Source organism: Oryzias latipes, chromosome 7 (assembly GCF_053564925.1).
Source record: "Oryzias latipes strain Hd-rR chromosome 7, Olatipes_Hd-rR_3.1".
Lineage (NCBI taxonomy): Eukaryota > Metazoa > Chordata > Actinopteri > Beloniformes > Adrianichthyidae > Oryzias > Oryzias latipes.
In genome coordinates, this window is record NC_136243.1 from 5,992,501 (window position 1) to 6,005,684 (window position 13,184).

The 13,184-nt window shown below is 44.1% G+C and overlaps 1 protein-coding gene across 2 annotated transcripts in view; it reads right to left on the minus strand.

The window, feature by feature from the left end:
* trim101 (tripartite motif containing 101) overlaps positions 1–13,184 on the minus strand; it is a 58,192-nt gene that overhangs the window by 14,206 nt on the left and 30,802 nt on the right. For both annotated transcript variants that reach the window (XM_078950107.1, XM_078950106.1), the window contains exons 3-5: positions 1,384–1,556; positions 1,130–1,304; positions 813–908 (exon numbers count right to left, since the gene is read on the minus strand). In XM_078950107.1, coding sequence (XP_078806233.1) covers positions 813–908; positions 1,130–1,304; positions 1,384–1,556 — 444 coding nt within the window. The remainder of the gene's footprint in view (positions 1–812; positions 909–1,129; positions 1,305–1,383; positions 1,557–13,184) is intronic.

Below are 13,184 nucleotides of genomic sequence, written 5' to 3' on the forward strand. Positions count from 1 at the left end.
TTGTGTGTTACGGAGGACGGTAATAAAAGAAGGTTTTCCCCCCAAATAAATGCTATGGACTCTTTATTAACCCGTTCTGGAGAATCTAAGGATCAGAACAGGGAGGAGGAGGAGGATCGCCTGGGTCCCCCGCGCTTCTGAGCACGGTGGGAAAGGAGAAAGAAAAAAAGGTTATCGCGGGAAAGGTTCAACACCACGCTCTGCCATTTATCTGGAAATGTTTTCATAAACCGCCCAGTTGCGATCAGAGCCCTGGAGTTTGGCCTGAAAAGAGCGATCAGCCCAAATATTAATCCAATCCGTGACCTGCTTCCCTTCCACTGACTGGTCTCAGCAGCATCGTCCACCATGGTTGATGTTTACGTTCTCGTTCCCGCCTACTTCAACGCAAAATGATGACGTTTGTTGCGTGTCGATGACGTACAGTTCGGAATCAAGTCGCCTGGCCGGTCAGACGGCGGTCGCAATTGAAAAGAACGGCTACAATTCGGATTCAGGACGGCAAACCCACGGGGCCTGGGTCGCAATTGAAAAGATCGGATCTGTGTCATTCAGACTGTCATGAAAAGATCGGAATTGGGCCGCTTAGGGGCAAAAAATTCGGAATTGGGTCGTTTCAGCCTGCAGTGTGAACGTAGCCTGAGAGATAGACTAACTAGCCTGACAAATGACTAGAAAAGGATGAAAGATGGACTTTCAAAACAAAAGCGGTTCAAAAACCAGTTGAGAGCCACTCATGAACTCTAGAAAGAGATGTCATCACAACCGAAACTGGTGCTTTCATTTTCCTAAAATGAAAAAGAGTCACTGACCTCGATGTGTTTGCAAGTCTCCTGAAGCTCACTGATGTGAGTCCTCAGTTTTTCCTTGAAAGCCTCCAAAGATGTGACTCCTTCACTCAGCGTCTCCTAAAACACAACAGTAATTTATCGGTCGGCTCAAGAAACTCATTTCTCTTTGACATCATTATATTTTTAAAGATAAACTGAGAGCATGTGTTTGTGGCTACATACCCAATATGATCAAGAAAATATTCATTTTTTACAAAAAACTTGAGTAAAAAATGAATGATTTTCCCCTGTTTTTTTGACATTCACAGTCATGAAAGGTCTGCAGATGGGAAATCTACCTTCTGCCGCTGGTAGACGTCCATCAGAGGAGCCACCTGGCAGGACTGATGACCCCCAAACACTTTGCAGAGAGAACAGGTGGGCACTTGACAGGTGAGGCAGTAGATGTTCACCTTCTCCCCCTCATGATCAGAGCATGTTAGCTCTGCAGGAAGCGGTGGGGGGGAGGCAGGGCTACAGAGAGACGGTTTCTGTTAGTCGTCTGGAATCAGGTGTCTCGTTGGCCGGCTCGGTTTCGCTCTGCTCCTCCCACCTGGCTGCTCTGCTGCTTTCCTGTTTGTAGATGTCGATGATGTTTTCCACCAGCAGGTTCCTCTGGAGGCCATAGACCCCATGGCGATCCAACACCACCTCGTGCCTGCAGGTTGGGCAGCGGAAACGACCGCTGTTCACCAGCATGGTGGTCCGCGCCTGGAACAAAGATGGCTGCACAAACGCCATCGGGAAAAGGCTGTTATGGAACAGTTAAAGTCAACACAATCATTACTGAAATGGACTAAGTGAAGAACAGCTTTAAGTCTAGAGGCTGTGACTCAACTTGAAGACAGTCCTTGACATCGTTAAACACGTCCCTTCAGCTCTCAAAGGTTCACAAGGAACTTTGGTGTCACTTCAGTGAGAGTCAGTCTGTTCAGATGTGTGGAGTGTGTCAGTCTACCTCTGGACTTCGGCCTCACCACTCTGAACCAATGGGATCTTCTCTTCTCTTAACCCAACCAATCAGCTTCTACTCTCCTTTAATTTCCCCCCTTTTACGTCTCCATCCTCCAGGCTTTTTCACTTCAAGTCCATCAAATCCCTTTGAGGTGTGATCCTCTCCAAAGGAACCAGCCAATGAGAGAGTAGGAGGAACTCATTACAAAGTTTAACCTTTTCAGTAACAAAGTAAGGCATTATTATTATTAGGGCCCGAGCACGGAGTGCAAGGACCCTATTGTATCTGTTAGAGTTATTATTATTATTATTATTAGGGCCCGAGCACGGAGTGCAAGGACCCTATTGTATCTGTTAGGTTTATTATTAGGGCCCGAGCACGGAGTGCAAGGACCCTATTGTATCTGTTAGGTTTATTATTAGGGCCCGAGCACGGAGTGCAAGGACCCTATTGTATCTGTTAGAGTTATTATTATTAGGGCCCGAGCACGGAGTGCAAGGACCCTATTGTAATTCGAATGTTTATTATTAGGGCCCGAGCACGGAGTGCAAGGACCCTATTGTATCTGTTAGGTTTATTAGGGCCCGAGCACGGAGTGCAAGGACCCTATTGTATCTGTTAGGTTTATTATTAGGGCCCGAGCACGGAGTGCAAGGACCCTATTGTATCTGTAAGAGTTATTAGGGCCCGAGCACGGAGTGCAAGGACCCTATTGTATCTGTAAGAGTTATTATTATTATTATTCTTTTTCTTCCGACGGAAGAGTCGCCTTTTTGAGGCCTTTAACATACCCCAAAACTCACCAAATTTGGCACACACATCAGGAGTCGCGAAAAATTTCGTATTTTACAGAAGATTGGCATGGGCGCACAAAAACGGCTCGACAGCGCCACCTACAGTGACATTTGTCCCGAGCCCCCGCATATGCTTTGACATACAAGCTTGATTTTTTCAGGACATGTTCATCAGATGGAAACCTACAAAAAAGTCTCTTGGTACCAAGCTGTCAGTCGCACAGGAAGTCTGCTATATTGGTGTCAATATGTCATTTTTGCTCTATTTTGGACATTTGTAGGCCTCCTTCTAGAACGAACTCCTCCTAGAGATTTATGAATAATGACTCCAAACTTTGGTTTTGTAAACTAAACACATGTCCGATGTTAAATTGCAAAGCTTTTAAGTTTTTATGGATGTTTGTGACCATGGCGGCGCGTCAAAATTGGAGGTCGTTTCGAAAACACGCCATGAAAAGAAAAATGGCCATTACTCAGCCATGCATAATCCAATCTGATCCAAAATTGATGTGCATGATTGTAGTCTGACTCTGAACACATCTGCAGTGAAAAAATCTGGAAAAAGTGTAGCGCCACCTGCTGGCAAGAGGAAATGACATGTTTTACTTGGAGCATCACTGCTCCGAGTAGGATGAGCCGACACACCTGAAAATGACGTCCACCTGTTGAAAAGCCATTGAAGTTTACTCTGACAAAAAACCATAACTTTCAATGCGGGGGTGTGGTCGTGACAGAACGGCAAAGTTGGGCATCTCGCCATGCACACAAAAGTTGCTTTCACGTGCACATTCCTTGTCCAATCTCACTGAAATTCAATGGATATGATGAAGCTTCTATTCTGAACCCATGGATATGACAATCTTGGACGAGCTCTGTAGCGCCACCTAGTTATTGCATGGGGCACATTCTGCCCTGTATTTTCTCTTTGCTTTGTCCGATGTGCATGAAATTAAAACTGGAGATACTCAGAAGGGTCTTCTCTCATCATGTAAAGTTTCATGGGTGTACACCTGACGGTGCCTGCGTAACAGGAAGTGGTCGATTATGTGCACCCAAATAATAGAAATTTATTATAAATCAGCCGTTTGTCTCAGGAAGCTGAGATTTCAGAATTAGATGCCTTTAATAACCTCCAGCTTTGATATGTAACACAATAGGGTCTACGAGAAACTTCATCACTTGATTTTTTTAATGAAATTTTGGACTGAACAAAGATTTTTAGCATAAATTCTGTTTAGGTTATCAGCACCAAGAATTCAACTTTCATAGGCATTTATGTGCTACTGCTTCCTAAAAAAATTCAGAATGATTGAAGTTACAGGTGACATCTTAGAGAGCGTTACATCCAAAAAGGTCCGAAAACGTCTTTTTAGGCAAAACTGCAAACACCTATTTTTTTGCATAACTTATCTTTCAAATATCAGCACAAAAAAATTAAAAACGGTAGGGATCTGTGTTTGCTGCCTTCCATATTTTTTTCAGACTTAAAAGTGTAACAGATGATTTATAAAAAATCCTTTTCATCCAAAAACCTGTGTTAAATCTGTCTAGACTCCAAACAAACATTTTTTTATGGTAACTTATGTTTCAACAATCGACACCAATTTTCACAGACCTAAAGCTGAACATGTCCCATAGCTCCCTGAATATTTTCATAGATATAAAATGAACTGGTCATTCTAACATCTGGCATTCTAACATCTAACATCTTACATGTCAAAGCCTCTCTCAGCCTGGCTCTGCTCAAGGAGTCGTGTTACAACCCCGCCCCCTCCTGCTGGGACCCCTGCTATGTAAATTAGCAAGCAGTGAACAGAGAGATGAGGAGTAAGAATGGTCATTACTCAGGCATGCATAATCCAAAGACAGCCAGTTAAACACTGAAAGACATATTTTTTCGGTATGTCTTTCATACATCTTTAGTATTAAAAACTCTCCAAGATGAATGTGCCTGACTCCACCTGCAGGTGGATCACAGACTTCCTGACGGACAGACAGCAGTATGTGAGGCTGGGGAAGCTCGTCTCAGATACTCGGACCACAAGCACCGGATCCCCCCAGGGCTGTGTCCTTTCACCCCTGTTACTCTCCCTGTACACAAACAGCTGCACAGCTGGTCACCTGTCTGTCAAACTCCTGAAGTTTGCTGACGACACCACACTCATCGGCCTCATCTCTGACGGAGATGAGTCGGCCTACAGGAGTGAAATAGCCAGGCTGGTGTCATAGTGCAGCGCTAACAACCTGGAGCTTAATGCTCTGAAGACAGTGGAGATGACAGTGGACTTCAGGAAGGCCCCAGCCCCCCTCCCCCCTGTCATCCTCTGTGACTCCCCGGTGACCTCTGTGGAGTCCTTCTGCTTCCTGGGAACCATCATCAGCCAGGACCTCAAGTGGGAGCAGAACATCAGCTCCATCACTAAGAAGGTCCAGCAGAGGATGTACTTCCTGAGGCAGCTGAAGAAGTTTCACCTCCCTGAAAAGATGCTGGTAGACTTTTACACCGCCATCATCGAATCCACCCTCACGTCCTCCATCACAGTCTGGTTCGCTGCGGCCACGGCCAGAGACAAGGCCAAGCTGCAACGCGTCATCCACTCAGCAGAGAAGGTGATCGGCTGCCACCTCCCGTCTCTCCAGGAGCTGCACATCTCCAGGACCTGGAGGCGGGCAGCCAGGATTGTAGCCAACCCCTCTCATCCAGGACATAATCTCTTTCGGCCCCTCCCTTTTGGCAAGAGGCTCCGGTCCATCAGGACCAGGACCTCGCGCCACAAGAACAGCTTCTTCCCCACTGCAGCCAGCCTGCTGAACAGAACCCCAACTCCCCCAGGTGACCCCCCTCCCCCCCCCCCGCCCACCAAAGGACTGTCGGTGCCACTTACAGGCCCCACCATCCCAGCCCATCTGTGCTCCCACTTTAATTCACCTTACTCTACTGTATATAGTGTGTTGTTGTTGTTAACTTAATTTTTAACTTATTCTTAATTGCACTATACACCAAGTCAAATTCCTCGTTTTGTAAAGTGCGCTCTACTGAACCTGGCAATAAAACTTTTTCTGATTTCTGATTCTGATTCTATTAATCATTGTTTTTTATTCATTCAAAATGCAATTAAATCAATATTTTATCTTTTTTCTTTTCCTTTTTCTTTTTTTTTTATCTCTTATATCCTTTTTTATAATCAATGTTTGAACTTCTTTTCCTTTCTATTGTCATGGTTTCAGTTTGTTGTCTTTTTTTTCGCTTTAGTTCTTGTTCTGTCTTGTTTGGTTCTGTTTCCTGTTTTATTTTGAAAGGTTTCCTGTCTTGTCATGTTTTTGAGTTTTACTTCCTTTGGTCCCCATCTGCCCTAATCGTGTTCACCTGTGTCTTGTCTGCCCTGTCTGTATATAAGTCTTGTCTCTGCCTTCCTCCTGTGCTGGTCCATTAACTTCTGCTCATGTTGATCACGTCTTCTTGTCTGGCGTCCATGTCCCTTGCCATGCCACAGTAAGTTTTTGTTTTTAGTTTTGTCATCCTGCTCTGCAGCGCTTTTTGTTAGTTAAATAAACCCACTTGCCCTGAACCCGTTTGCCTCCCGTCTCTGCGCCTGGGTCCTACCTGCTCTCGAGCCTCCCCCCCACACGACATCTATACATGCAATGAAATTAAACTACAAATCAACAAACACAACTGATAACAAATGTCTCTAAAAAATGATGTGTATATTTGCAGAACCTTAAAAACACCAAACAAATAACAAATGCTTCCCAATTAAAGCACAAAAAATGGAACACAAAATGTAAAACCCAAGTTAGAAATTGCAATTTGAAAAAGATACTTTTTTCAGCAGCTTTTCAAAATCAATCACCAATTCTACTCTTCTGTGGATGAAACAAAGAACTCCAGAACAATGAAGCCATTTCTCTAAGTCTCTCTCACCTTCAGTTTTAAACAAGGTCTGTGAAAAGCCACCATACATTGGTCACATGAACTCAGAGACCTGCTAAAAGTGCACAATTGTAAAAGCTCTTTTATATAGACAACTGTTTGTTTGCTTAGAGCTCTAAATATAAAAAAAAATGCTTTTCTATCACCTAGACACAGATGGAGAACCATATCAACTGGATTAATAACAGGGTGGCATGTTTAGACAACATGAAGCGGTCCATCACATTTTTGACCTAAACATGTAAACACATCCTTGGCTCTGCGGTTAGGAAATGGTATTTGGGAATCTCTTTATACCAGGAGCCAGCCTGGCCATTGGAACATCGCCACAGTGCCCATCCAGACTGGGACAGCAACGGGGTCCACTTCAGAGCCGTGAGCTGCTGTGTTTAACTCCAGCTGTCCCAGCAAGGGAGACAACTGCAGCAACATCCACTGACCAAGCTGACAAGCCCTGGCAGAAAAGATCCCCACAAGAAAAACACTGGCTCAGGCAGGCTGGTCAAAAAAAAATAGTTTTGCCATTGTCTTGCAGCTCGCAGATCAAGTGGTTTAGTTTTCCAGTAATGTCAGTCAAGAATGCAAGTTCAGATTCACAATGTTCATATTCACCATATTCAACAGACATCTCCTCCAATAGCACCTTAAAAATCCTGTGCTGTTTAGCTTTGCAGCTGAGGTTGTTTACGATTTTCAGAATAAGAGTCATTATATGTCCAGAGCCAATCACTTCTGCACATAAGGCCTGCTGGTGAATGACGCAGCAGTAATGCAGACATTTTGGAAAGTCTGGGTCAGCTTTACAGTGAGTGATGAAACCTGTTTGTCTATTGATCATAGCAGGAGTCCCATCTGCAGTCACTGCTACCAGCTTTTCTAATTGTACCTTTTTCTGCACAAAAACTCCTTCACCGTGTTATACATTTCAACTCCTCTTGTAGTTGTCTGTTAGGGCAGATGTGTCAGGAGTTCTCCTCTTGTGGAAACCAAAAGCTATGCTGTACTGTTGCCGTCCACAGACTCATCACACTGGACGTTAACCACCTGCACTTTGCAAGATCCCGGTCCAGCTAATTGGCCAAGTTATCAGACATAGCTGACACTCATCTAGACATTGTAGTGGAAATTGAATGAGTTCTATTGTTCTCATCCTTAGGGACAGTGATAGCAATTATCATCATTGCTTGAATTTTTTTCATGCTATATGCAAAAGTCTTTGTCCCTTAAGGCAACAGATTACAGCCCCCCCCCCCCCCCCCCCCCCCCCCCCCCAGGCTGCTGTCGTATTAACAATAGCTTGGAGCTCCAGAATGGACAAGAAAAAACGACGAGAATGGCTCGAGCAGGGCGTTGCTCACGGGGCGGTCGCTCGTGCCATGCGGTCGCACGTGCTCGGGCCCGCTAAATGCTACTTGTAGCTTTAATTATTATTATTCTTTTTCTTCCGACGGAAGAGTCGCCTTTTTGAGGCCTTTAACATACCCCAAAACTCACCAAATTTGGCACACACATCAGGAGTCGCGAAAAATTTCGTATTTTACAGAAGATTGGCATGGGCGCACAAAAACGGCTCGACAGCGCCACCTACAGTGACATTTGTCCCGAGCCCCCGCATATGCTTTGACATACAAGCTTGATTTTTTCAGGACATGTTCATCAGATGGAAACCTACAAAAAAGTCTCTTGGTACCAAGCTGTCAGTCGCACAGGAAGTCTGCTATATTGGTGTCAATATGTCATTTTTGCTCTATTTTGGACATTTGTAGGCCTCCTTCTAGAACGAACTCCTCCTAGAGATTTATGAATAATGACTCCAAACTTTGGTTTTGTAAACTAAACACATGTCCGATGTTAAATTGCAAAGCTTTTAAGTTTTTATGGATGTTTGTGACCATGGCGGCGCGTCAAAATTGGAGGTCGTTTCGAAAACACGCCATGAAAAGAAAAATGGCCATTACTCAGCCATGCATAATCCAATCTGATCCAAAATTGATGTGCATGATTGTAGTCTGACTCTGAACACATCTGCAGTGAAAAAATCTGGAAAAAGTGTAGCGCCACCTGCTGGCAAGAGGAAATGACATGTTTTACTTGGAGCATCACTGCTCCGAGTAGGATGAGCCGACACACCTGAAAATGACGTCCACCTGTTGAAAAGCCATTGAAGTTTACTCTGACAAAAAACCATAACTTTCAATGCGGGGGTGTGGTCGTGACAGAACGGCAAAGTTGGGCATCTCGCCATGCACACAAAAGTTGCTTTCACGTGCACATTCCTTGTCCAATCTCACTGAAATTCAATGGATATGATGAAGCTTCTATTCTGAACCCATGGATATGACAATCTTGGACGAGCTCTGTAGCGCCACCTAGTTATTGCATGGGGCACATTCTGCCCTGTATTTTCTCTTTGCTTTGTCCGATGTGCATGAAATTAAAACTGGAGATACTCAGAAGGGTCTTCTCTCATCATGTAAAGTTTCATGGGTGTACACCTGACGGTGCCTGCGTAACAGGAAGTGGTCGATTATGTGCACCCAAATAATAGAAATTTATTATAAATCAGCCGTTTGTCTCAGGAAGCTGAGATTTCAGAATTAGATGCCTTTAATAACCTCCAGCTTTGATATGTAACACAATAGGGTCTACGAGAAACTTCATCACTTGATTTTTTTAATGAAATTTTGGACTGAACAAAGATTTTTAGCATAAATTCTGTTTAGGTTATCAGCACCAAGAATTCAACTTTCATAGGCATTTATGTGCTACTGCTTCCTAAAAAAATTCAGAATGATTGAAGTTACAGGTGACATCTTAGAGAGCGTTACATCCAAAAAGGTCCGAAAACGTCTTTTTAGGCAAAACTGCAAACACCTATTTTTTTGCATAACTTATCTTTCAAATATCAGCACAAAAAAATTAAAAACGGTAGGGATCTGTGTTTGCTGCCTTCCATATTTTTTTCAGACTTAAAAGTGTAACAGATGATTTATAAAAAATCCTTTTCATCCAAAAACCTGTGTTAAATCTGTCTAGACTCCAAACAAACATTTTTTTATGGTAACTTATGTTTCAACAATCGACACCAATTTTCACAGACCTAAAGCTGAACATGTCCCATAGCTCCCTGAATATTTTCATAGATATAAAATGAACTGGTCATTCTAACATCTGGCATTCTAACATCTAACATCTTACATGTCAAAGCCTCTCTCAGCCTGGCTCTGCTCAAGGAGTCGTGTTACAACCCCGCCCCCTCCTGCTGGGACCCCTGCTATGTAAATTAGCAAGCAGTGAACAGAGAGATGAGGAGTAAGAATGGTCATTACTCAGGCATGCATAATCCAAAGACAGCCAGTTAAACACTGAAAGACATATTTTTTCGGTATGTCTTTCATACATCTTTAGTATTAAAAACTCTCCAAGATGAATGTGCCTGACTCCACCTGCAGGTGGATCACAGACTTCCTGACGGACAGACAGCAGTATGTGAGGCTGGGGAAGCTCGTCTCAGATACTCGGACCACAAGCACCGGATCCCCCCAGGGCTGTGTCCTTTCACCCCTGTTACTCTCCCTGTACACAAACAGCTGCACAGCTGGTCACCTGTCTGTCAAACTCCTGAAGTTTGCTGACGACACCACACTCATCGGCCTCATCTCTGACGGAGATGAGTCGGCCTACAGGAGTGAAATAGCCAGGCTGGTGTCATAGTGCAGCGCTAACAACCTGGAGCTTAATGCTCTGAAGACAGTGGAGATGACAGTGGACTTCAGGAAGGCCCCAGCCCCCCTCCCCCCTGTCATCCTCTGTGACTCCCCGGTGACCTCTGTGGAGTCCTTCTGCTTCCTGGGAACCATCATCAGCCAGGACCTCAAGTGGGAGCAGAACATCAGCTCCATCACTAAGAAGGTCCAGCAGAGGATGTACTTCCTGAGGCAGCTGAAGAAGTTTCACCTCCCTGAAAAGATGCTGGTAGACTTTTACACCGCCATCATCGAATCCACCCTCACGTCCTCCATCACAGTCTGGTTCGCTGCGGCCACGGCCAGAGACAAGGCCAAGCTGCAACGCGTCATCCACTCAGCAGAGAAGGTGATCGGCTGCCACCTCCCGTCTCTCCAGGAGCTGCACATCTCCAGGACCTGGAGGCGGGCAGCCAGGATTGTAGCCAACCCCTCTCATCCAGGACATAATCTCTTTCGGCCCCTCCCTTTTGGCAAGAGGCTCCGGTCCATCAGGACCAGGACCTCGCGCCACAAGAACAGCTTCTTCCCCACTGCAGCCAGCCTGCTGAACAGAACCCCAACTCCCCCAGGTGACCCCCCTCCCCCCCCCCCGCCCACCAAAGGACTGTCGGTGCCACTTACAGGCCCCACCATCCCAGCCCATCTGTGCTCCCACTTTAATTCACCTTACTCTACTGTATATAGTGTGTTGTTGTTGTTAACTTAATTTTTAACTTATTCTTAATTGCACTATACACCAAGTCAAATTCCTCGTTTTGTAAAGTGCGCTCTACTGAACCTGGCAATAAAACTTTTTCTGATTTCTGATTCTGATTCTATTAATCATTGTTTTTTATTCATTCAAAATGCAATTAAATCAATATTTTATCTTTTTTCTTTTCCTTTTTCTTTTTTTTTTATCTCTTATATCCTTTTTTATAATCAATGTTTGAACTTCTTTTCCTTTCTATTGTCATGGTTTCAGTTTGTTGTCTTTTTTTTCGCTTTAGTTCTTGTTCTGTCTTGTTTGGTTCTGTTTCCTGTTTTATTTTGAAAGGTTTCCTGTCTTGTCATGTTTTTGAGTTTTACTTCCTTTGGTCCCCATCTGCCCTAATCGTGTTCACCTGTGTCTTGTCTGCCCTGTCTGTATATAAGTCTTGTCTCTGCCTTCCTCCTGTGCTGGTCCATTAACTTCTGCTCATGTTGATCACGTCTTCTTGTCTGGCGTCCATGTCCCTTGCCATGCCACAGTAAGTTTTTGTTTTTAGTTTTGTCATCCTGCTCTGCAGCGCTTTTTGTTAGTTAAATAAACCCACTTGCCCTGAACCCGTTTGCCTCCCGTCTCTGCGCCTGGGTCCTACCTGCTCTCGAGCCTCCCCCCCACACGACATCTATACATGCAATGAAATTAAACTACAAATCAACAAACACAACTGATAACAAATGTCTCTAAAAAATGATGTGTATATTTGCAGAACCTTAAAAACACCAAACAAATAACAAATGCTTCCCAATTAAAGCACAAAAAATGGAACACAAAATGTAAAACCCAAGTTAGAAATTGCAATTTGAAAAAGATACTTTTTTCAGCAGCTTTTCAAAATCAATCACCAATTCTACTCTTCTGTGGATGAAACAAAGAACTCCAGAACAATGAAGCCATTTCTCTAAGTCTCTCTCACCTTCAGTTTTAAACAAGGTCTGTGAAAAGCCACCATACATTGGTCACATGAACTCAGAGACCTGCTAAAAGTGCACAATTGTAAAAGCTCTTTTATATAGACAACTGTTTGTTTGCTTAGAGCTCTAAATATAAAAAAAAATGCTTTTCTATCACCTAGACACAGATGGAGAACCATATCAACTGGATTAATAACAGGGTGGCATGTTTAGACAACATGAAGCGGTCCATCACATTTTTGACCTAAACATGTAAACACATCCTTGGCTCTGCGGTTAGGAAATGGTATTTGGGAATCTCTTTATACCAGGAGCCAGCCTGGCCATTGGAACATCGCCACAGTGCCCATCCAGACTGGGACAGCAACGGGGTCCACTTCAGAGCCGTGAGCTGCTGTGTTTAACTCCAGCTGTCCCAGCAAGGGAGACAACTGCAGCAACATCCACTGACCAAGCTGACAAGCCCTGGCAGAAAAGATCCCCACAAGAAAAACACTGGCTCAGGCAGGCTGGTCAAAAAAAAATAGTTTTGCCATTGTCTTGCAGCTCGCAGATCAAGTGGTTTAGTTTTCCAGTAATGTCAGTCAAGAATGCAAGTTCAGATTCACAATGTTCATATTCACCATATTCAACAGACATCTCCTCCAATAGCACCTTAAAAATCCTGTGCTGTTTAGCTTTGCAGCTGAGGTTGTTTACGATTTTCAGAATAAGAGTCATTATATGTCCAGAGCCAATCACTTCTGCACATAAGGCCTGCTGGTGAATGACGCAGCAGTAATGCAGACATTTTGGAAAGTCTGGGTCAGCTTTACAGTGAGTGATGAAACCTGTTTGTCTATTGATCATAGCAGGAGTCCCATCTGCAGTCACTGCTACCAGCTTTTCTAATTGTACCTTTTTCTGCACAAAAACTCCTTCACCGTGTTATACATTTCAACTCCTCTTGTAGTTGTCTGTTAGGGCAGATGTGTCAGGAGTTCTCCTCTTGTGGAAACCAAAAGCTATGCTGTACTGTTGCCGTCCACAGACTCATCACACTGGACGTTAACCACCTGCACTTTGCAAGATCCCGGTCCAGCTAATTGGCCAAGTTATCAGACATAGCTGACACTCATCTAGACATTGTAGTGGAAATTGAATGAGTTCTATTGTTCTCATCCTTAGGGACAGTGATAGCAATTATCATCATTGCTTGAATTTTTTTCATGCTATATGCAAAAGTCTTTGTCCCTTAAGGCAACAGATTACAGCCCCCCCCCC